We start from the raw sequence: 22,846 nt of genomic DNA on the forward strand, positions 1-22,846 counted from the left end.
CAACTAAACAAATGGTCAAATTATCAGACAAATGATTAACCATTTAAAGCCCTACATTCCACTAAATAAACAAACATGTCATTTTGCTGATGTTAGTTAAAATAAGCATTACACTTCTGCTGACTTCAGTGTCTTAAGCCTTATGCCCAGTTAAATCTCTAACTTGGCCATAGGGAAGCAGTGTATCAGCTGCAAGACCAATGCAAGACCAATTCTCTCAGTGTTTGGGCTCACCATAAATCAGCAGGGGAAAAGGGCAGGAAAAAAGCAAGGGAAAAGAGCAGGAAAAAAGATCAGGTTTACCATCTTAATACTGACCACATCTATACATGTGGTGGACAGTGCAATTATTACTTCACAGTTATTTAGTACTTGCATAAAAAAAGATGTTACTGAACAGTACTGTCACCACATGGTTTTTGCCCAACACTACTTAGTAGTAGCAACAAGCTACTGTACAGTAGCTCATTAGTACTGTGCTATGGTGTCACCACACGGTTAATGCCTGGCAACACTACTGTGTGGTAGCAATGAACTATTGCTTATTGCTACTGTGCTGTAGTGGCTCATGTAGATGCACCCCCTGTGAATATACTTATAAGAAAATTTGTGATATGCAGGTTGTAGAGAAAAATGATCTTGTAGCTAGTGTTGGTATATATGAGATATAATAGCCACATACAAGCATTATATTTTAATGGGAGAATCACTGTTCCCCTGGTAGTAACCACAAGTGAACAGATGTTCACACTATTAATCCTGGATAAAAAAGTTGTAGTTCTGGGATCAAAATAATTGCTCCTGGGAGAATTTCTTTCAGGAGAACAGAAGCATGTGCACTTGCCTGCAGCTTAACTTCTTCCAGGGTCCAGGAGCATTCAAGCTTCAGGGAAAGGTTCTCAAGCATTCTGGACTAACTACAGAAAGTCATAAAGCCTGAGGTTGAATTGATTCAATCATCATAGGCTAGTCTAAGCTGTGTAGATTGAACAGATAAGCAAGTGAACAGGCATTCACTTTTGATTCCAATAATGCAGCCAGTTGGCCAGGCCAGGAGCTGGGGGGGTGCTAGAGCATGCCTCCCTGCTTGACTGGTGCACATAGCTTGGCCCAAGGCTAGCACACCTATCCTGTGAGAGGGGGCGGGTTGTGTTGCTGGGGAGTTGCAAAGCATCCTGGGATGTTAAGGGGCTCTAAGTTAACTTGAATCTGGAGGGTAAGTGGGACAGAAGTTCAATAAATCAGTTTAACCTAAATCAGCTAAGTTTCATATTATATCCATCCAGGTTTATCTTAAACTGGTTTTAGCCATTTTGAAAGTGGTTTATGTGCACTGAACTTCTGTTGTGTTATAGAGTTGAACTGTTTTCCAATCACTTATACTGGTTTATGTGTAATTTCTGTCCCTAGCCCTGGAGACTAGGGTCACCCTGGTATGGAAAAAGGATGGGGGTTCAGCTGCTCCCACCCCTCCAGTAGACCTGGAGAAGATGGGAAAGGAGGGGAGGAGCAACTGCCAGCTGCTCCCTACTAACCTCTCTCACACTGCCTCTTCTGCTTGGCTCACACTTACTGAATGGAGGGAGGAGTGCCACAAGCCCCCTGCCTGCTTCTCTTATCAGAGTCTCAGTTGGGTGGCAGCTTTGCCCCACTGCTCCACTACCCCTGGGAACAGGAGGACTTGAGGAGATGCTGATCCCCATTCTTTTTGCAGACCAGGATCACCCTGGTCTTTGGAAGACTCGAGAAACAGGGGAGAGGGGGCAGTTGCAGACTGAATTTCTGTCCCAATCTCTCTTTTGGAATAATTTCTAGCAGTGGAAATTTTCCACCACTAGAAATGAATATGTGAATGTGGCCAATGTCTTTAATCTTTTGTTCTTTTGATATGAAATAGTTCTTTTTGACTAACTTAATACCAGTTAGCTCTTTTATCCCTTTAGACAGTACTTTTGTCTAAAATGAGAACCTCATTTTAAAAGTTTATTCTTGGAGGATATCTTTTAATAAAAGGCCAGAGAGCAAAGATGTATGAATTTATTTATTAATGCACAAGTGGTACAATAAAGTTAGGAAACAATATTTGAAATACTATATATGTGATAGGGTGATAAAAATAGAAGGTACAGACAAAAAATGTCAAAAAGTGCCTCCCTTAAGTCTCATTGTTGGGCAATCAGAGCCCAGGAAGTCCTCCTTATAAAGCAACAAGAGAGGAATAGCAATTCAGGAAATGTGGTCTCTTCAACCTCCCTACAGCAAAGCAAAGGGTACATTCCTGTTCTGTTCAATACTGTGACCTCATCCATTATGGTGATCTCTATTGTTCTCTTAGTCCTTATTATCAGTTTGATTCAATTTACATTAATTGAATACAATTAATTTTGTATGAGGAAATTTTAACTGCACAGAATGGTGGATGGTATTTGAAGAATTCCATCATAATGAAGATTATTTCAATTAATCTTTTGAATGAGATCTTTCTGGCTCCACCAAATTCATCTTTTGCTGCATACAGAGACACAACTTTGTAGGGTAGGCATATGTTACCATGGCAAGTAGTAGTCTGCTCAACTACATTATACTACTCAGCACAGGTTTCTTCCTGAACTAAAAGTAGAGTAGCTGCTTATGCACCGTGATGCAGATGGGCTAAAATACAGTGTTAATTAGTCTATGCAAACAAAGCTACATTGCTTCCAGTTCAGAAAATAGCTTCTGCAGAACAGCCTGGCATGTTTGAGGCCACTGTTGCTTGGCCTGGGAAGTATGGGTTGTAGTTTACTTATAGTAGTGCCAATATAGGAGGTGTCAGAGATGAAAGGAGATATCTGGGTACTGGTACTTTAACTTTTCCCACAGCCTCTGACTTCTCCTAGAATTGAGGAAGAGGTAAAGTGACATTAAGCCATCTTTCCCCCCACATCCCATGTCAAATACCAGGCCTAATCATCTGCACAATTTTTTTTAACCCACCCTGACCCTAATCTACTGGACCCTAATTTCTCTCTCTCTCTCTCTTTATGAAATCCATTAATTTTACCTTGTTTGAGGCACCTTTTCCTGTTGGTTAAAGGATGGGAGTTGCTCTTAATCAATTTGGATGAAATCAGTAACAGTTATACAGTAATATGCAATATCCAGGGATCCATTGGGAATTAGTGCCCTGGACTATATATAATTTGGAAGTCAGGCTCCTCAACATACTAGTGATGTAAAATATTCATGTCTCTGTCAGAAGGGTTCTTCAAATCCCGTTTGCCAAAATCACTATAACTGAAGTCGGGGAGAAAAACAAGCAGGAGGTCAACAATCTCATTTTAAGGTCTGATTAAATCAGTTCTGTTCCTGGTATGATATGACTAGAATGACCTAGAGAAGCTCTGGGGTAACACTAACTGTACCAGCTGTAACAACTTTTTAGGTTTGATGACTTGAGGTCCTGAAAATAGATGGTGTTTGCCAGTTGTATGGCACCTATAGGTTTCCCTGAGTTGAGCAGCTATGAATTTCCTTCAGTTAGGGCTGAAATGGAAGAAAGGAACAGTGCTGTGGGAAAAGTTTGCCCAAGGGTATCTTAATAAATTCCAGATAAGCATCTGAATGCTTTTTGTGAACACTTACATTGAATGAATCATTAATCATTTTGAGGTTTGTTCCTACTGTTTTCATATTCCTCTCTTAACCCGGGCAGGATAATGCAGTGCAAGAATTGAATCCTATTTATAGAGAAATTTGTTTTGTGTTGAATAATTTTATTGAATAATTTAATTCCTATGGAGTTGGGTGTCAAATAATGATCTTAATACCATGCAGACTTAACATTTATGGCAAGGTTTTTTTGAATATGGTAGTTTTAAAACATTGGTTTCTTCTTTTAGTTCTGGGTTGCTCAAGGGGGTATACACCCTATTTTATGAAAAAAGACTTATGCTTGTTTGATTGCTACAAAATATATTTCTCATGAAGAGTCATGATGGTTTTGCCTATGTGTTCACATTTCAAATCAGCGTGCATTTATTTTAGTGAAATACGTCAGCATGCTGAGATGTATTCTTCTCCCTCCCCTGCCAATTTAATGCTACTACTGCATGAATTAAGGGAGTACTACAAGAGATGTATTTAATAGCTAAAACTGCCTTCTAGTTTTTCTTTTTAAACTTATTTTTCCTCTCTATTTTGATTTTAGCTATTGACTGCATTACAGACGTAATTCACTACTCTTTCTTATACCTTGTGTGGTCCTTTACACCCTGTAAAAAGTGGATGTAAAATACTACATCAAAAAAGAATGAAATGTCATTTATGTAAGTGAGAATGATCAAATAAAATCAGGCACTGGAGAATTGAGATCAAAGTATTTTGATTTCTTTTGAAAACTCCTTAATAGAAGAAGTGTCTCGAAGCTGTTCCAAGAAGCAAAACCATATTAATCATTAAACTAAGATGAAGTGCCTCTTTCACCCATGCCAGCCTGTTCTCTTGCACTGCTGCTTCATTTTAACAACAGTTCTGTCTCTGCATTCCAAGGGCTAGGTATAGAATTCAAAAACCTAAGGTGGAGTTGATCTAAGTTATGTGGTTTTTTGTAAGTAGCGTAGCTTAGATTGGGAGTGAAGAGAATACACAGTTGTCCTTTGGTGGGGTAGGCAAATCTGCCATTTTAAAACTAGCCTATGTGTACTGAACTTCTGTTCTGTGTGTAGACAGGTTTTGTAGGCTGAACTTCTGTTATGGGTATAGACCAGTTTCCAATCACTTATAATGGTAAAAGTGTAATGTCTGTACCTGGCCCAAGGGTTTGGGGTTCCATCTATTAGAGGGAATTATTTGCTACCTTAACCAGAAATAACCCTGGAAGGAGAGGTGTACTTAGGCAATAGAAAAAGCTGGTTCTAGGTATCTATTTGGATCATTCTGAGTCACTCCATTGACTCTATATGGTTTGTAGGTACCCTGGTAGGTACTCTGTCAGTTTGGAGTGTTTTCTTGAGCCCAGGTGCTTAATTTTAGATGCTCTAATTCCTAAGTGGAGGCACCAGCTTGATATGCCCCACAAGTGGATAGTTTTCAGAGATTCTTGAATAAGGGCAGAAAATGCTATAGCATTTCACATTATAATCTCATCCTCCTGCTAGTGGTTTGTCCAAGAGTCTCATGAGATGTTGGCTAAGAACATCACCTGAAAATGCTTGATTCAGATTTATTGAAAGTTGTAGTATAAGGTTGCTCTTATCTTAGATTATTATTATGCTTATGGCTGTTGAAGTTCATTTGTATCATAAAGATATGTAATAACTGGTATACTTTAGAGGCTAATGGAGTATGTCAGGGATTTGGGAGTAATTATAGGGATTTCCATTCCTTCCCTGATGTCAAATTCTATTTGGTTTTATTCATATACTTAATGCCAGCTGTTGAAGCCACACACAAGAAGGGTATTTTATCCTTTGAGGTTTAGGAGGTAAGTTAGATCATGAAATGACAGCACCATGGATCCAAAATCTCTGCATGGTGCACCAGAGTCTGTAGAAGGTGAAAAACAAAACCTGTGATTGTTCTGTAGTTACTGTTATCAATTACAAAGCAGGATAGAGTGTCTGTCTCTTAATTAACTTAATAGCCCAATAGGTGCATTTAGACATAACTAATTAGAACTTTGTTGTAATTGAGCCTTTGATTAATGGACCGTGAAGGCTGCTCCATTTTTATTAAATGCATTCTACCCAGGAGAGCACACAGTTCACTAGCAGACTCTCTCTATACCTGAAGAAGGGTGTTTGTGCCCAAAAACTAGCAAAGAACAGTTTTTCCAACTATTTAGTTGGTCTAGTAAAAGATATTACATTTACCCAAAGAACTTTATCTGCCTCTGGATAGTCATAGGGAGATTAGAATTTAAGACTGTACTGTATAGTTAATAGAACACCCCCCTGGTGAACATACCCTCCCGCTACACCAAGTTACTTCAGTCAGCTTCTGGCACTGGGAGCAGCTTGTGGGATGGGGGGGGTTGGCAAGTTTGTGAGGTGGTATTGGCTGGTCCATGGTGGGGATGGTTGTCCATCTGGGGGAAGGGTGAGGGTTCAGGGGGCTAAAAATAAGCCCTGGGGTTGTGGCTTGTGGCTGGGCTTTCTCAGCCTTGGGGCTGTGCTGGGAGCTGTACAGAAGTTCATTTGGACCTGATCTAAGTTAGACTACATTGGAGGTACAGTTAACTTAGATTGGGCAAGCCATTTTTAGACAACTCTACCCAAACTTTTGTACTGTTCACACTTAGATCCTTAGTTATGTCAATCTAAGTGTAAAGGTCTGCACCTGGGTGAACTAAGTTAGATTGCATGGCCATTTTTAATGCAATCTAACCTCCTACTAACTTCCCTGAATGTCTTTACCTATCTTATGAGGATGGCTAAGCATTGGAATGGGCCATCTAGTGACTTTGTGGAATCTCCATCCTTGGAGATTTTTAAAAGCAGGTTAGACAGTACTTAGGCTGGGATGGTGTCACTGTGAGTAGGGGGCCACACTTGGGCTAGGGACAGACATTACACATAAACCTGTTTAAAGGATCAGAAACTGGTTTAAATCTGTAATACAACAGATGTCCAGTGCAGATAAACTAGTTGGAAAATGGCAGAAACTGGTTTGAGACAAACCTGGTTGAATGTAGTATCAGCCTTAACTGATCTGGGTCAAACCAGTTTATGCAATGTCTGTCTCAGACCCCTTACTGGTCTAACTTCAGTCAGACTCCCCCAGCATCCTGGTATGCTCTCTAAGCTGGGTGGGACTCTCTTCTCCACAGCAGGGCTGGCTCCTCCTCTCTGCTCCCTGGCTACAGCTCCAGCAGACTGCAGGCATCTCCCTGGCTTCCCCCTGCTCCCCTCCCTCTCCTCTAAGCAGGGATTCTGTCAACACACAGCATTAGCTAGCAGACCATAGGTCTGTGCTGTGGCAGATAGGACAAAGGCAGGTAGCTGGTAATGTCCCTCTGTTGTTTTCTTAACACAGGGTGATAAACACTGTGTTATCAGTTCCCTGCTGGGCTGGTCAGAAGGTGGGGAACTCTTCACTAATCAGAGTGTCCTGCTAGGACATGGACATGCCCCACTCAGCTTAGCATTGTGGAGGGGAAGGGAGAGCTGCTCTAGCACCCCCCGGCTTCTAGCCTGAGCCGATGCATGTGGCATGTGCCTGCATTTTTTCAGTTCAGAGGGGATGGCTACACAGTTACAAAATGGTTTAGCCAGGTTAGACTAACCTGCAAACATTGAGTCAATTCAGCTGGAGGCTTTTTGAATAACTGTTCCTAGCTTATATGACCTTATAAGGTCCTTTCTAGTCCTGCTTTCCTAGTATTAGGATCACTTTATACTGGCACAGCCCATTGTCCACCCACATAGATGAAAATATCCCATTTCTGTTGTATAAATTTTTTTTTTTACAGGTTCTTACAGAATGAAAGTGGGGCCAACATATGTCTGCATATCACGTAAGATATCGTAAGATATTTTTTCAGGGCATAAACTAGTGTATTAGCCCCTTGCCTAGGATTCTGAAAATTATTCCAGAAAATATACAGAATATGACATACCTGAGAAAATTATGGAACATTTTTAACTGTCTGATGTTTTACTGATATTCCTTTTACTCAATCCATTCTATATAGACATGTAGGCATTTTATAATTTTATTTCTTGAGTATCATTTTTCAGTACTACATTAGTTTTTATAGCAAATTGTTAACTTTTCTTATCTGTTTCTTCAAAAATGAGCAATATTGGGGACCTTGTATCAACTTAGACCATCCTATTTAGATTAACCTGACATGGAGAAAAGTCCTGCTTATTCTTCACTACAGATTGTTTTGAGAAATGATACAAATCATAATCTTTTTGCTACATAATGGCATGATTTTTTGCTAAAGTGCCCCCCTGTTGAATTCCTTTCTTTGCTTTGTCCATGATAAGCATGAGATAAATCCTTTCCTGACACAGTTTCTGCACTTCAGCCTGTTGAAGAATACTGTGGTAGTTGATAAGATGTTGCCAAGCAACAATAGATGGGTTACTCCAAGTAGTTGACAGCCTTCTGGATATAAAATTCCTAACATCATATTCCTGTTCTGTAGAATGGCTTTCTTCCATATGACATGAAACATATGTGCTTGTTCACATGAGTGGGAGACTTTCTTGGTAGAATCTTTGTGGGTTAAATTCCTTTTGTTCCTTTTGTGACTGGTGCTCAATTAGGAGGTGCTCTTGTTGAGAAATGTATTTTGACTTATCATAGCTTTTTTAAAAAACAATGTTAAACCCGGAAACCAGATATATTTTCCATCTTGGCTTCTTAAGATAAAGTTCTTACTCTCCATTTGGAGGTTTATATATACCTTATTTTCTATTATACATAATCCTTTACACCACTTTGGAAATAGAAAAGGGACCTCACAATCAGTAGTTAGCTCTGTCTTTCTCCACATACTCCTTTACCAAACTATCTTCTCTGAAAACAACTCAACATCAGACATCAGCTTCTATTAATATTGGAGGAAATATCTGATGAGCAGCCTGTAGAGGAGGACTGAAGTAGGGATGAATTTAAAGTTGTGGTGTGCAGTCTGTACCATATAGTGTGTGGCAAGGCATGTTCTTTGGGTGGATCAGGAGATGATATAAACTTTTTGCTAATTTAACTTTTCACTTCCTTGGGTTTATGTCAGTTATATTAGACCTGTATAAGCATAGCTACTTCACAATTTTTTTGGTATATTTATTGGTTTTGAGTTTGGTTTGCTTAACCAGCAATTCAAAAATAGACAGTAAAATAAACTGTGCAAAATATTTATGTCTGTTTCCTGGATTATGTGATAAAATAAAGTTACTAATTTGTCTTGACTGACATACTGATCATGCAACATTCATTTTACATTCTTCCAACAGAGTTAAAATATACTGTACCATTTATTCACCTGAATCTTAAATAAACAATTGTGTATGTGACTGGCAAGAAAATAGGTTGCTTTAGGTGGGAAGTCAGGGTATCCAGCATCTCACATATCTATATATTTTTGCCTTTATTCATAATCTATTTTGCGAGTTGTATGCTTTTTATAATGTTAGTTTGTTAAAGGATAGCTAATGGGACTTATACCATTGCATTTTCTAGGGAGACTCCGTATGATTGGGACTAGACTACTTCAAAGCTCTGTGTCATTTGGCTTCAGACAGTTTATAACCTCTCATAAAATATTGTACCATAACTGCAACTGTTTGTGACTGCAAACTTTTTTCAAACTATCTACAGTGAAAGCAAGCACAACTCTGGTGTACAGTCATATTCATTGCCCATGAAAATCATTTATACAGCAATATCTATAAGATGATCTTCTGAGTTTCTAGGCCTAATTCTGGATTTCACTGACTTCAGTGAAATTCCTCTCCATTTGTCATGGTGGAAAGGGATCAGGATCAGGAAGTGTGCCCTCCTGAAATACTGCTTATTTGAGTATATAAGATTGTGTGGTTCCATAATGTCTGCAGAGTCTGGAAGACATATTGCATAAGAGAAGTTCTGCATACATGCAGGTTTTCACAGCTTAATAATTTGAAATTACAGACAATTTAAACCCTCTTCACAAAAACTGAAGACATGTTTTGGCTCGGTTAATTACAGTTATTGATATTCTTTTGTTTGTCAGTATAGTGCTTGGTATAAATTATTATATTAAACTGAATTGCATTTTTTAAAATCTATTTAAGGAATTGATGACCAAGCTGATAACAGAAACACCTGACCAGCCAATCCCATTTCTCATTGACCATCTTCAGTCTAAACAGGGAAACCGCAGTCAGCTTCAGAGAACACTGTCAGGATCTGCTGCTCTCTGGGCAGAAAGTGAAACATCAGGTAAGCATGGGATGGTTTGAAATAAATGTTGGAATGGGCTAGTCTCCTGTAATTTGTTGAGACACATGATGCAAAAACAAGGAAAAATTTTTAAGATGAAGAAAAACTAATATTTTCATAAGTGATTATATTTATTTTATGTACCATTAAAGGGTTTCTATGCATTCTATGCATATGGCATAGAAGGTCAGATATTCCTCTTATCGAGGAATATTTTTTTGTGGGCAAGGGAAAGAGTTTTAGTTTCCAAAATTTCACTTTTCTATTGTCTTTGTTGCGTTGAAGAATAACTTCTGAGTACACAGGAAACTGTATAGTGAGTAGGGCTGTGTGAAACAGCACTATTCTGCTTCGACTTCTGTTTTGATGGAACAGTGTTTTGTTTTGAGTTTAGTTTCATTTTGAAAGCACTGTTCCATTTCATTTTGTTGAAACAGTTTAGCTGTTTTGACGCTGTTTTCATGTTTCACCCATAGGCTATAGTGGGTAAGCATGAAACTAGAGGAGCAGCAGCCTTTTGTGGTCGCAGGCAGAGGTGCGGGTGAGAGGTTGATGCTGCTACCTGGGACCAGCACTGGGAGCTGAACCCACTTCCCCCCACCAGGCTCAGTTCCACAGGGTTGGGAGCTGCTGGGTGCTGAGCCTGGTGGAGGGAAGCGGTGTGCAGATCCAGTGCTGTGCGCTGCCTCCCCTCACTGGGCAGCAAGCCGCTGGGCGCTGAGCCCGGTGGAGGGAGGTGGCATGCAGTGCTGGGGCTGCGCACCACCTCCCTCCACCGGGTTCAGCACCTAGCGGCTTGCTACCCAGTGGGGGGAGGCAGTGCACATTGACAGGGCTGTGCTCTGCCTCCCTCCACTAGGCTTAGCTCCCAGCAGCTTGCAGCCCCGTGGAACTCTGTTGGTGGTGGGAGGCGGAGCGCAGCACCAGCTCTGCCCACCTCCTGTCACTGGGCTGAGCTCCATGGGGCTGGTGGAGCTAAATGGAGTGCAGCCTGATGGTGGTAGGTGGGGAGAGCCAGGGCTGCATTGCACCCCAGGCTGAGCCACATGGGTCTGCGGAGCCACTCGGAATGCAGCCCTGGCTCTCCCCTGGCTCCCACCGCCTGACTGCTGCTTTGCAACTTAAAATGTTTTGAAACTTTCAGAATTTTTTAACTGGCCTCGTTCATTCTGAGGCTGTTTTGAAGCCCTTTGTTTTGTTTCGATTTTGCTGTTTTGAGCTTGAAACGAGTCAAAACAGTGTCAAAACGAAACAGCCAGAGAAGCTTCACGCAGCCCTAATAGTGAGTGACTGAGGATTTATATGTCTGAGAGCACAAACAGCCAAATATAACAATTTTGAGAGGAAATCCAAGAATGAGGACTTCTGAGCTGGTTTGTGAGGCTTGTGAACAAAGGCGCTGTCTCCTGTTCTTAGATTCCTACTATATTTGTGGAAAAATAACTCTATGTACATTCTTATGGGACTGGGATTACGTAAAATCCCTGGCTCCATCATTTAGTTCTCGTCCTAGTAAAAAAAACCCACCAAGATCTCAAGTATTGGTTCTGTGTTCAAGTCGAAAGGGGTCACAATGTAACATGAAATATGTAAATGGTAAGAACTGTAGCATAAGTAGAAATAATAATATGTACTAGTTTAGGTTAGAGCTAGGCTGTAATAATGCACATTTGTAATAATGCATATTTTAATGTGATTTCCATTAACATTTCACGGGAAGTAGCCATGTGGATCCTTGTGTAAGGAATTTGTTTTGAGATTTTCAGAATAAAGGGAGAAAAAGTGAAATAGCTTGTGCTCTAACTTTAAAATAGAAATTCTAACTTCAACAGGAAGGTAGTGTTTGCTGTGATTTTGGTTTTGTATTGACCTTAACTTCTTTTACAGTACTAACAATTGGCTGCTGTATTTTTAATCAAGGGCATGTTCATAAATTTCCCAAGGAAAATGTGAAGAGAAACAAGCAGTAGTTTCTATAGTCTTGTGCTGATATTGTTTAGCAAGGAAAGAACTTGACTTTATCTGTGTTCTTCCATTGGTACTTTGGTTTGTCTGGATAAACTAGGTATATTGTTGCCTGATTTTACTGTTATCTTGAAAAATAGCTAGGCAAATGTAATCCTCTCATTGTATTGCTTTCAAACAGAAAACAAAGGAACAAGAAGAGATTTCAGAAGTTATGATAAACCTTGGCAGGTTAATGCAAAGAAGCCTAAAAAGTCCAAGAGTGACCTTGCTGTTTCCAACATTTCTCCACCCTCACCAGAATCCAAGTCATGTAAGGAAGATTTAATGTATTTTTAATCAAAGCACCATCAAAATATGCAGCATATGATACTGTTCTGAAACAAAATGCAAAATAGGGTCATCCCTTTAAATTGAAATAACCATATATACATCTTGCTTTGTTTTAAACACAATATGGAGTGTTAGCAATAACTTGCTATTAAATATGAAAATATGATTAATTTAGCAAAATCTAAGTTTGGGTATCGTTACCTTTCTCAGGTTTAAATGTGAATTTTGATTAATATTATGGTTTTCTACATGTATGCACCAAACCTACTTCCTACACCTTTAACTGTAACAGATTCTTCAGTGGGATCAATCAGTATAAAAGGTCACTGGGAACTCACTGGTTTTATTTACAGAAGCAGTGTTAGGAGAATAGGAATGTTGTTTTGATTGCTGGTGGAGTGTATGGACTAAATCTTATTTCAGTTTGCTTGCCTAAATGGCAGTTACTCAGCTGTGTAAGTGTTGTTTTTGACACTCACACAGTTTTAGATTCTATTTCATTCTACATGCCTACCTCCTGGGGCAAAGGAGGAAATCCCTCCCATGTTTTACCTCCATAGACTAGTCCCGGAAGCTGGAAACCCAAATTCTGTGCCCCTTTCACCCAGAGTGGAGCTTTGAACCTTCATCTCTTCCTTTCCGGGACTGTACTTGAACCATCATTCCACAGGTTAGGCACTATCAGCCATTTCTCCAGCCCTTCTCTTGAGGAGGAAGGGATAAGCCAGAGGTTATGTGGCTCAGTGAAATAGATGCTACTCTGGATTCCCCTGTGTTCTAGCCTGAACCCTTGTTCCAAATGGGGTAGAAATTTTTCTACTCGTCTCCCTTCATTTTATTTAACAAATATTAAACGCAACTGCAGTGGACCAGTTTTAAAGTCATTAGCCCCTGCCCAACTGCTAGTCCTGTATTTTTTGCCCAGCTGCACTTTTAGAGCTTACCTTACACATATACTTGGGTAAGTGTATAGTGCCATCTATCTGCCTGGGGAAAATGCAGCCCTACTGAGCATGCTCAGTGGGTGTGGGGCTGCTTGATTGCTCACACTGTACTCAATACAATTTGAAACCGACTAACTGCCAAAAGCAACACTTACGCAGTTGGGAAATTGCTATTTAGGCATGAAAAGTGCAATAGGTTTTAGCTAAAATATCTGTTAAAAGGAAGGCAGAAGCTAAATTGAATGATTGAAGGAATATTGATAGTGATTTGTCAAGTGCGGTAGTAAAAACAGTGGTAAAAAATAACAATTAGGCAGACTAGCACTTGTGCCTACATGTAAAGCATCAAATAGTAACAATTTTAATTCTGAGTGTAGGTTTTATTGTGTTTTAATGCAAGTAAGCTGATGCTTCATAAATCATTTTGAAGAATTTAAGATTAAAAAAATATAATTAATATTGCATTTGAAGGATTTCTGTGCTCCTTGCTCTGGGGTCTGAGCAAAAAAGTTATTGAAGAGTGACAGCTATAGCCCCCGTGTTGGGGATTTTGCTCTGTCCACTCTGAGATAGCTAACAATCAGGGATCCTGGTTTTCTGTGGTTAAAATAAATAAATAAATAAATAAATCCCCAATTTTTGGATTAGAAAGAGTAACACCAAAATCCACATTTTTCATGATTAAAATGAAACACACATATATATATTCCACACACACACACACACGCGCGCGCGCGCACACACACACACACACACACACACACACACACACAGTGGTGTTTCATTTTAATCATGAAAAATGTGGATTTGGGGCTGCTTTTTTAAATCCAAAAATTGGGGATTTTTTTATCAGAGAAAACCAGGATCCCTGCTGATAATGACATATTTCTTGCATACACAAAATGCAGGTGCTGGAAATTGGGGTGCATATTATAATTAAGGAAATATGGTAACGTTAAATCTCTGCTAGAGGAAAGGGAAAGGCTGTGTATGCTGCATGCAGAGGTCTCTAGCTGTTGGCTGTGGACGTTTTCTCTTCTCCCTCCTATCTCTGTCTCCCACCTGCCTCTTTGAAAGGATCTCAAGAAAAGATCTTATTTCTTCATTCTGCCTTTAAAAACCAAGGTGCATATTTTATTTTATGCATGTTCTGTGAGAAAAAAAATACAGTATTTAACTTTCTTCTGTTTCAGGGCAAGAGTTTGCACACAGGCAGCTACCTCAGAGAAGTTGACAAATAGCAATTCACCAAGCCACTTTTATTATGTAGTAAACAGTTTGTCTGCCCACACCCTAGGTCACAATTAAGGAAATCTGATGTAAATACATACATAAAATTATTTCTTTGAGCCCTACTGTCATGTTGGTGGGAAGATAACATGCAAAGAGGTGGTATACAAAGAAAAAACATCCCAGATAGTTATATATTCTATAAGAGCAGAAGTGTACTTTAATATAGACTGCTTTATGCTCCCACTCACACTGTAGGTGTCAGAAGAAATCATGGGTCATGTTCTGACATTTAGCACTAAGGATGTCCGGGTTGACTTGGCTCCATACTGCCACATAACTCAGGAACATATCAGGCTGGCAGAACCCAGGAAGTTGTCAAAATCGGACACGCATGTAGATCTTCTGTAGATTAGGGCTGTGCGAGGCTCTGGACAGAGCTTCAGATCCGGAGAAGCTTCGGACACTTCGGGGTCCGAAGTGGCACATCTGGGTCGAAGCGCTGGCCTCGTTAGGCTTCCCAAAGGGGTTCAGAGCTTCCAGAGTGCTTCGGAGCTGCCTTGGAGATCAGAATGTGGAAACAATAAAGTATCTATAACTTTGTTGTTTTTTGTCTGATTTGGATGACATTTTCAGGGATGGTAGACTCTGCAGAGAGGATGAAGTCTGCCATGTTTCAAGAAGATTGATGCAGGGGCTTGGGGGCAACAGCACCCCAAATTCTTGAAAGCAAAACTCCTGTCATGTCTATGTGTTACAATACAGGGGGTCAAAACTTCCACCCAGCCTCAGTAAGAGCTACCAGCCCTGCAGTTTTGACCCCTCCGTGTTGTAACACACAGCTGTGACATGAGTTTGGCTTTCAAGAATTTGAGGTACAGTTCCCCGCAAACCCATGCACTGATCTCCTTGAAACTTGGAAGGCTTCATGCTGTCAGCAGAGGCTACGATTCCTGAAAGTTTCATCCAAATTGGACAAAAAATAACAAAGTTATAGCTATTTCTTTGATTTCCCCCTTATACCCTATGGCTGGATTTACGAGGTGGCTCTGAAGCTTCGAAGCTGCTTCAGCTGGATCAAGGCAGAAACCCAGTCCAGAGCTCCAGATCAGATTGTGGCCATCTGAAGTGGCCGGATCTGAAGCTAGGTTGGATCGCTGCTGACTTGCATGGGTCTACTGTAGTGGTTCCTGGGCAACCTCTGAATTTTTTTTTCATGGCTGTGTACATGAAATTCCAGATGTGCTACCTTGCAATTGCAAGTCCAAACTGAGGCACATGTATATAGGAAAATAACTTTGCACCTACTGAATACAATTGAAAACTGTAGATATTCAGGCTTATAAACAGGATATGTGCATTACAGTGAATCTTATATCCTCTTAGGCATGCTTTCCATAAGTGAGACTTAAGATTTTGCAATTATTACCCTGCCAGTGGTCTAATCTTCCCCACTGGAGTATCATATATTTATCAACTAATACAGTAAATGAGAGAGTCCCACAGAAAAGAGGAGGAAAAGAAAAGCACTAGAAGTTTGCCTATCTTGAAACAAACTAAAATAGCAATAATAGGTTCTTCCTTGCCCAGTGTAGGCATGTCACAGAATAATGATACATAGTATACATCTTAAATCATTATAGCCATAAAAAATACTTTCTAAAAGTTTCATTGAGTGCAGTGCAGTGCAGTTCTGTAGATGTAATATTTTTAACACAAGGGTAGAGCATTAACACATCCTGCCAATACACATTTTTGTTTTAATTTGTCCATCTGTTGACTGCACTGCAATATCTGTGCTGAATTCCTATTTCTTGCTGCCTGAAATATTTCAGGGGCCTAAAAATTTCAGTGTGGGATGGTGTGTCACAGTAGAAGCGATGATGTGGACTCAAAATTATGGATTGTAAAGTCCAGGTTCTCCATTTGTATCTTAACCATTTTTTCCATTTTAATAACAGAAGAACACCACTGAGATTTGAAGCTGTGCAATTCCATCTGATTTGAGCTTTCAAAACAGCATCTAAAATGAGGTGCCATAAAACCTGTAGGAGTAGATTAACTGCACAAGGAGCCTTCTTTCTGTAACTTTCTTTCAAAAATGATTTTTGCAGGAGATTTGAGGCACAAGGCTACTGAAAGCTACTATACCAACTGTATGCCTTCTGCAATATCTAATCTTTGATTTTATTCCCCACCTTCTTAGTGATGGTAGTTTTTTCTCGTTACCTCAGTTTTAAGAAATCCTGGTAGTATATCATTTTGTCTCAGAAACTTAGATGACAGAATCTGATGTCGCCTGAAGAATTTTGCACAGTGTTTATCCTCCCAAAAATAAATTTAACAATTATATTTTAATTCTTTAAATCTTTCAACTCATTGAGACTTTTATTTGTAAGAACCAAACCTTTTAGGGTTCACACAGCCATTCACTGCACCTGGTCTACATTCAAATAGCTTGTTTACTATATTTTTGAAAGCAGGGTGTGTAGCCATTTGCTGTTCCTGGGAGCTGCATGGGGCACCCAGTAGAAGTAACCTGGGGTGGGGTGAGGCAGGTGGGACTGGAGGGGGGTTGTTGGGTTGCCCAGTTGGGGCAGGGGCTTCAATGAGCTAAAAAGAGCCCAGTTGGGTCTGGATTGGGGGTGGGGTGGGGAGTGGGAAGAGCACAGCCGTACCACTGGGGTACGTGGCTGGTCTTTCCTAGCCACAGGGCTTCTCTAGTATGTGCAGTCTTTATGAGCTCAGGTGAACACTTTCTTAGATCAGATTAGCCCAATCTTGTTCTAAGTGCACCTCCTACGGGAAATTTTTGGACAATTTAAGCCCTCCAAATATCTGCACAATTGGGCATTTAGATTGACTTAAACCCAGGTCATACTTACCCTTAAATAATTTCAGGTACAGCAGATTGGACAGATTCACACACTAAATATATATAGCAAGTTGCTGTAGAACAGGAGAGGACAAAATGGTGGATCTGGCTGGCAGCTGGACTCCATTTCCCAGCAGCCCCTGCTGGTGTGTTTGGGGCCAGTTTTCATGAAGATTCCACCAGTAGCCCTGCTTTGATAGCATGAGGCCAGGGTTTCCATGGAGACTGGCCTCAGCAGCGCTGGCAGGGCATGCAGTAGGGTGTGGAGGTGCTCCGGAGCCTGGCTGGGAACTTATGGCAGTACCAGCGTGATCCAGAGGCAGGGCAGAACTGCAATCTGAAGCCTGCTTGCCCCGGCCAGGGTCATGCAGGCAGTGGATCATGGCTCTTCCTGACTCTTTAGTAGTGATGGCATGGTCTGGAGCTGGGGCAGAGCTGTGATCCGCTGCTTTCACATCCCTGTCTGGGGCATGGAGGTTGTAGTTTTTAGCTCTGCCCTGGCTCTGGACCATGTTATCAGTGCTGCAAGATTCCAGCTGGTGCCTCTGCTGCCTGCCAATGCTGCTGGGGCCATTCTCCATGTAAACCCTGGCTCTACACTATCACAGCACAGCTGCTGATGGGGTCTCCATGGAAACTGGCCCCAGCCACATGGGCAGGGCTGCTGGAAAATGGAGTCCACTGCCAGCTGGATCTGGCTCGTGGGCTGGACTTTGCCCACCCCTGCTGTAGAATATTTACCACCGTTCCTTTTTAAACAAGAGGATTGACATTCTGGCCCCAGAAGATAAGAAGATTGAAATCAAGGGTAAAATTATCTAATTTCAGTAGGGATACAATTTTACCAGAATGGCTCAAAGTCCTTGGAGGAACAAAACAGCTTGTTTTCTGAAGGAAATTTCACAAATTTCTCATTTTGGATTGAGAGTAAATAATTATAGCAAATGTAGAAAATGACACAGATGGCTGAACAAGGGCAGTGGTTTGGGATTCTAAGGAGCAAATCCTACATTTTTTTAAAGGATGACGGGCGTTGATCAGCATTTGTTTTATTGTCCAAGCAATGGAGTATTGACATCTGTTTCCTCTTCATGTGACAGACTCCTTATTCATGCCAGTTTTTTGTGTGCCAAAGTGAAAGCAGTTTTAGGGTGAGTTTAGGATGGGGGCAAGTCTAATGGATCTGTAAATAGAAAAACTAATGGCTAAAATTCCCTGCAGAAGGGACAAACCAGCACCAGAGGTACCACTAGGTTCCCAAACCTCAGGAAAAACTCCTACTTATAATAGCTTTGCCCATGCTTCTCCAGCTAGGGCCCCGGACCTACCTGTTAGTCATGCTTCATGCTGGACCCTAACTGTGGCCAGTTCTCCTCCTGCTTCTCAAGGAGACTGTGTGTGTTATATTTCTTGGTGCTCAGTTATTTAAAATTGGGCTACTTTCAGGTACCTGCCCTAGATCTTGGCTCAAATTTGGTGAAAGAGGGACTAAGACTACACTAGGGATACAGGGCCTCCCCATCCAAACACGATTCTATGGTATATTTGGATTGTACTAGTAATGGAACGTTTATATCTGTTTCTTTTGCATGTGGCAGAGGAGTCCTCTATGCTGGTTCTCTTTGTGCTGATGTAGAGGTGGTTTTAGGGTGTATTTAAAATGGGGGAAAATCTAAAGTATTTATAGTGTTACTAGATTTGCCTATCACTTTGGGGTATGCTCACTTACTAGGGACATGTTTTTGGGGTCTTGGTAATTCTATCTATGTGTTACTTGTGTTTCTATACGAAGCTGTATATCTCCCTTCTGTAAGTCTTCACCCCCAGTGGAGCTATCTTGTAGTTTCAATGGGGCTGGGTTCCTCCACAAACACACACAGATTAACGTGACACGCCTGACCCGGCTGGGTTGATCAGCATGAACAGGCTGATACCCTCATATGCCAAGAATCAGTTCATCAGAGAAAAATAAACTGCAGTCAGACACAAACACACAGGTAAACAGAATACTTCTGAATCCAGCTGGGTGTATAGCTGACAACTTCATGGGCCAGCATTCAGTTCATCAGGGCATGTCTGAGTCAAACTGGGTCAATCAGCCTGTACAAGCTGATCCCTTTATGTATTTTAAACTCAGCATGTTCCAGTCTTTAGCCTCTTGATGAGCAGACCCTACAGTATTTTGGGGTTTCACAGGGGTCTTTAGTTTAGGTAAAAGAAGCGTTGCTGCAGAGCAAGTGGGGAAGAAGTAGAGAAAGAAGAATATACCTAGTTACCACCAGTTTGATTATAAAAGTTATTTATTGCTAAGTATTTGAAATATATAGTGGCACTAGTAGTAATAGACATGCAAAGGAAAAACAAACACAATTACAGTATTACCCTGGCTTCACTAAGTATTTGGGAAAACTTAGTTTAAACTTAACTAATACAGTTCAGATTCAGAAATTTATGCCTAGAGAGAGAAAAGAGAGAGAGAGAGCGAGCGCTGGGATCTCACCAGTGCAAGACACTCAGGTTGTTTGCTGACAAATAAAATTCTTAGCACAATCCTTGAAGGGAGACGATCTATTTCTTCCAGTGTCCTGAGAACAACAGCGAGTAGTGTGAGAGAGAATTCTCCTCTTGAAGCACACATCCACTTTGCTGCTTTTTACAGATTTTTATACCCTCAGTTTAGCTTCTTCATAGCATTCTTAATAGAGTAAATCATTGTCTTTTCTCTTGACAAGGGGTTATCTGGTTTGGAACATCTCAAGAAACTGACTGATACTCAGGAAAACATAAGGTTAAGGAGTAACCAGACACTTAGGAGCCAGCTTGAAATTCCTGTGGATAGCAGATATACTTGATGGGATATCTCATGATTTCTTCAGAAACAATGATAGCTTGCAGCATCAGGGTTTTGGATTTTTACTTGTTGTGAACAAGCCTCAGCTTAACATGACTTTTCCAGATCTTACTATAGTCTTTTAACAGACTTAAGACAATTATTGGAGTGTTCATAACCTTTGGTGGGGAGGACTTCCACCAGTCAACCCCGGAAAAGTATGAAAACACTTGTGGTCAGGGCTCCAATGGGCTGGACGCTGTGATGAACTCTTTGCCATTGTTCAAATGTTGCCCATACCCCCTCTGACTCGGTCTCTTCACCTCAGCATTCCCTAACCCCGCAACCGAGTTTTAGTCAATCAAGTTTAAATAGGCCTCCCATAGTGGGATCGGGGAATGTGTGGCCCGAGGTGCCTAGTAAACTTTACTTCCACTTAAAGGTGTGTGTGTGGGGGGGAAAAGTCCTTTATAAATCCAGATTAGAACTGGTCTGATAAATGCCCAGCTGGGTGTGTGTAAATGGGGGTTTATTAGCATTTGGAGCACAGATTCCCCATCGTGCAGTGCTCCCCTGCTTCTCTGATCCCAGAATTCACTGCAGTTTCTGCTTCGGGTTTTTTGTTCTTCATCTTCCATGTAAATGAATTGTCATCTGGTTCCATCTCGGATACAAATGAGACCTACGGCAGTTGTTTCATTCTTGTCACCCTTATCTGGAGGGTTTTAGGTGCGTCTCCCACTGCATCTTAATCAGTTTTGTTTTGGGGGGGGGGAATTCTTTGTGAGTCAGACAGGCTGCATCTTGTGCCAGGGTTCCCCAAGAACATGGAACTGAGAGATAACAATAGGTAGGGAAACGCAGGGAGAAGGAAGAAGGTCTTAGATCCCCAAAGGATAGCAAGATCACCAAGGTCCTGGCTCATGTATGGAGGACAAAGAGAAGGGCTATCATTTCTAAAAGGAGCTGCATCTTCCAGACTCCAGTTCATGGGGAAGAGCAGGAAGAAGAGCTCAACTCAATCAGAGTCAGGGATCCCCCATATCCTGAGCATGGGCCTCGTATATCCTCCATTCAATCTTGGAACATTGTATTCTGTATTGTTCCCCTGAAGGGTGGCAACTGTCATATTGAATTAGGGTGATGAATGTCAAGTGACTCCTAATTCATGTTCCCCTCAATTCTGACTTAAATGTTGTTTAATTCAGAGGGTTACGTTTCAGGTGTTTTTGGCTCGAATAATTTCAGACTTGACCATCATAGCCGTGTCCAGATGAGCATAGCCATGCGGTACGTGGTACCGCAGACGCATCTACAGTGCCACATACCACACATTCAGCTGTTCTCCATGTTGCAAGGAAGCAGCATGTGGTTGTTTTTGTTTTTTTGACCTTTTTTTGACCCCTGGATATCCCCAGGGGTCAAAAAACCCCTTCAAAACCCGCCCCAAAAACTGGAGCAGCACATGTGGGGGCAGCACACACCACTCAAAACTGGAGCCTGGCCAGCCAGAGCCATGCTTCAACTGCCAGCTAGGCTCCGAGCAGCAGGATAGCCACTGCTGCAGCTCCAGGAGTTCTCCAGGACCACAGTGCTGGCCCTAGCCTCCCCTTCTCCCTCTGGAATAACCTGCCACATGCCAGAGAGCACATGGAACAGGTCTTCCCTGGGGACAACTAGTGGTGGCATATGTGGACGGGGCCCATGAAGCCCAGCAAATTTTGGTACAGCCTGGGCAAATATATGGATTTTTTACAGCAATTAAAATACTCCACCTGTTTTTTTAAAAAAGTGTTTTTTTTCAGAAAAAGGTATGAAGTGTCCAGTTAACTGTGTGTCTGTTTTCAGTTGAACAGGAACACCCATGATACAGCCTGAAACAATAATTGATTTGTCAGCTGCTCCATTTATCTCAGTGAGGGTTTTCATTTCCCAACCCCCAGGGGCAATGTTTGAGAATCCCCCAAACCCCCCACCCCAAATGCTCAATTTATCCTGTGTCACTTTGCTTAACCCCCAAGCTTCCCAGTTCTTCTCCCTCTTACTGTTGCCTCTCTTTTCAAGTCCTTCCCCACCATTCCCGCTCCTGCTACATCTCTAAACCTTCTCTTCTTATTCTGTCTGTTCTTGTACACTTTCATTCCCTGTTCTACTCCCTGTAATTTTTTTTGCTTATGCAATTTATTTTCATTCTGAAAATACTTTTTATATCTTCTGAATTTTCTGCTCTACTTTGTTTACATTTCAGTGGAAGGAAGTGAAAGCTTTCCAGATAGAAGCCTTTTTTATTATGCCCACCTAAATTTGGTCCATGAATTTTAGGCTTGCACCTGGTTAGGCTTCAGCTGGAATAGTGTGTGCAATTCTGGGCTCTGCATTTTTTAAAAATATGTAGAGAAACTGGAGAAGACCCAGAGGTGAGTAGTGAAGATAGTAAGGAAATGGAATGCAAGCTATATGATAAAAGATGGAAAGAGCTTAGGTAGGTTTGGTTTGGAGGAAAGGAGATGATGGAGGGAATGTGAGAGTAGTTTTCAAATATTTGGAAGTCTGCTATTAAAAAAAAAAGAAGGAAGAATAACTTTTCTTCCTTGCCATAGAGGGCAGGGCATGAGCTGTTATAGGTTTTATAGTTTCATGGTTGGTGGGGTCAGAAGGGACCTGAGCAGATCACCTTCTCCGACCCCCTGCCATGGCAGGAAAAGGTACTGGGGTCAAACGACCCCAGCAAGGTGTTCATCTAACCTCCTCTTAAAG

The 22,846-nt window shown here is 41.2% G+C and overlaps 1 protein-coding gene across 4 annotated transcripts in view; it reads left to right on the plus strand.

The window, feature by feature from the left end:
* Positions 1-22,846, plus strand: part of CUNH8orf34 (chromosome unknown C8orf34 homolog) — a 289,852-nt gene that overhangs the window by 33,531 nt on the left and 233,475 nt on the right. For 3 of the 4 annotated variants that reach the window (XM_019548957.1, XM_019548949.1, XM_019548967.1), the window contains exons 2-3: positions 9,765-9,912; positions 12,059-12,190. In XM_019548957.1, the coding sequence (XP_019404502.1) occupies positions 9,765-9,912; positions 12,059-12,190 (280 nt within the window). The remainder of the gene's footprint in view (positions 1-9,764; positions 9,913-12,058; positions 12,191-22,846) is intronic. The other variant, XM_019548976.1, reaches the window with a different exon arrangement.

This window comes from Crocodylus porosus, unplaced genomic scaffold, assembly GCF_001723895.1.
Source record: "Crocodylus porosus isolate Cpor-Errol unplaced genomic scaffold, CroPor_comp1, whole genome shotgun sequence".
In the NCBI taxonomy this organism is placed as follows: domain Eukaryota; kingdom Metazoa; phylum Chordata; order Crocodylia; family Crocodylidae; genus Crocodylus; species Crocodylus porosus.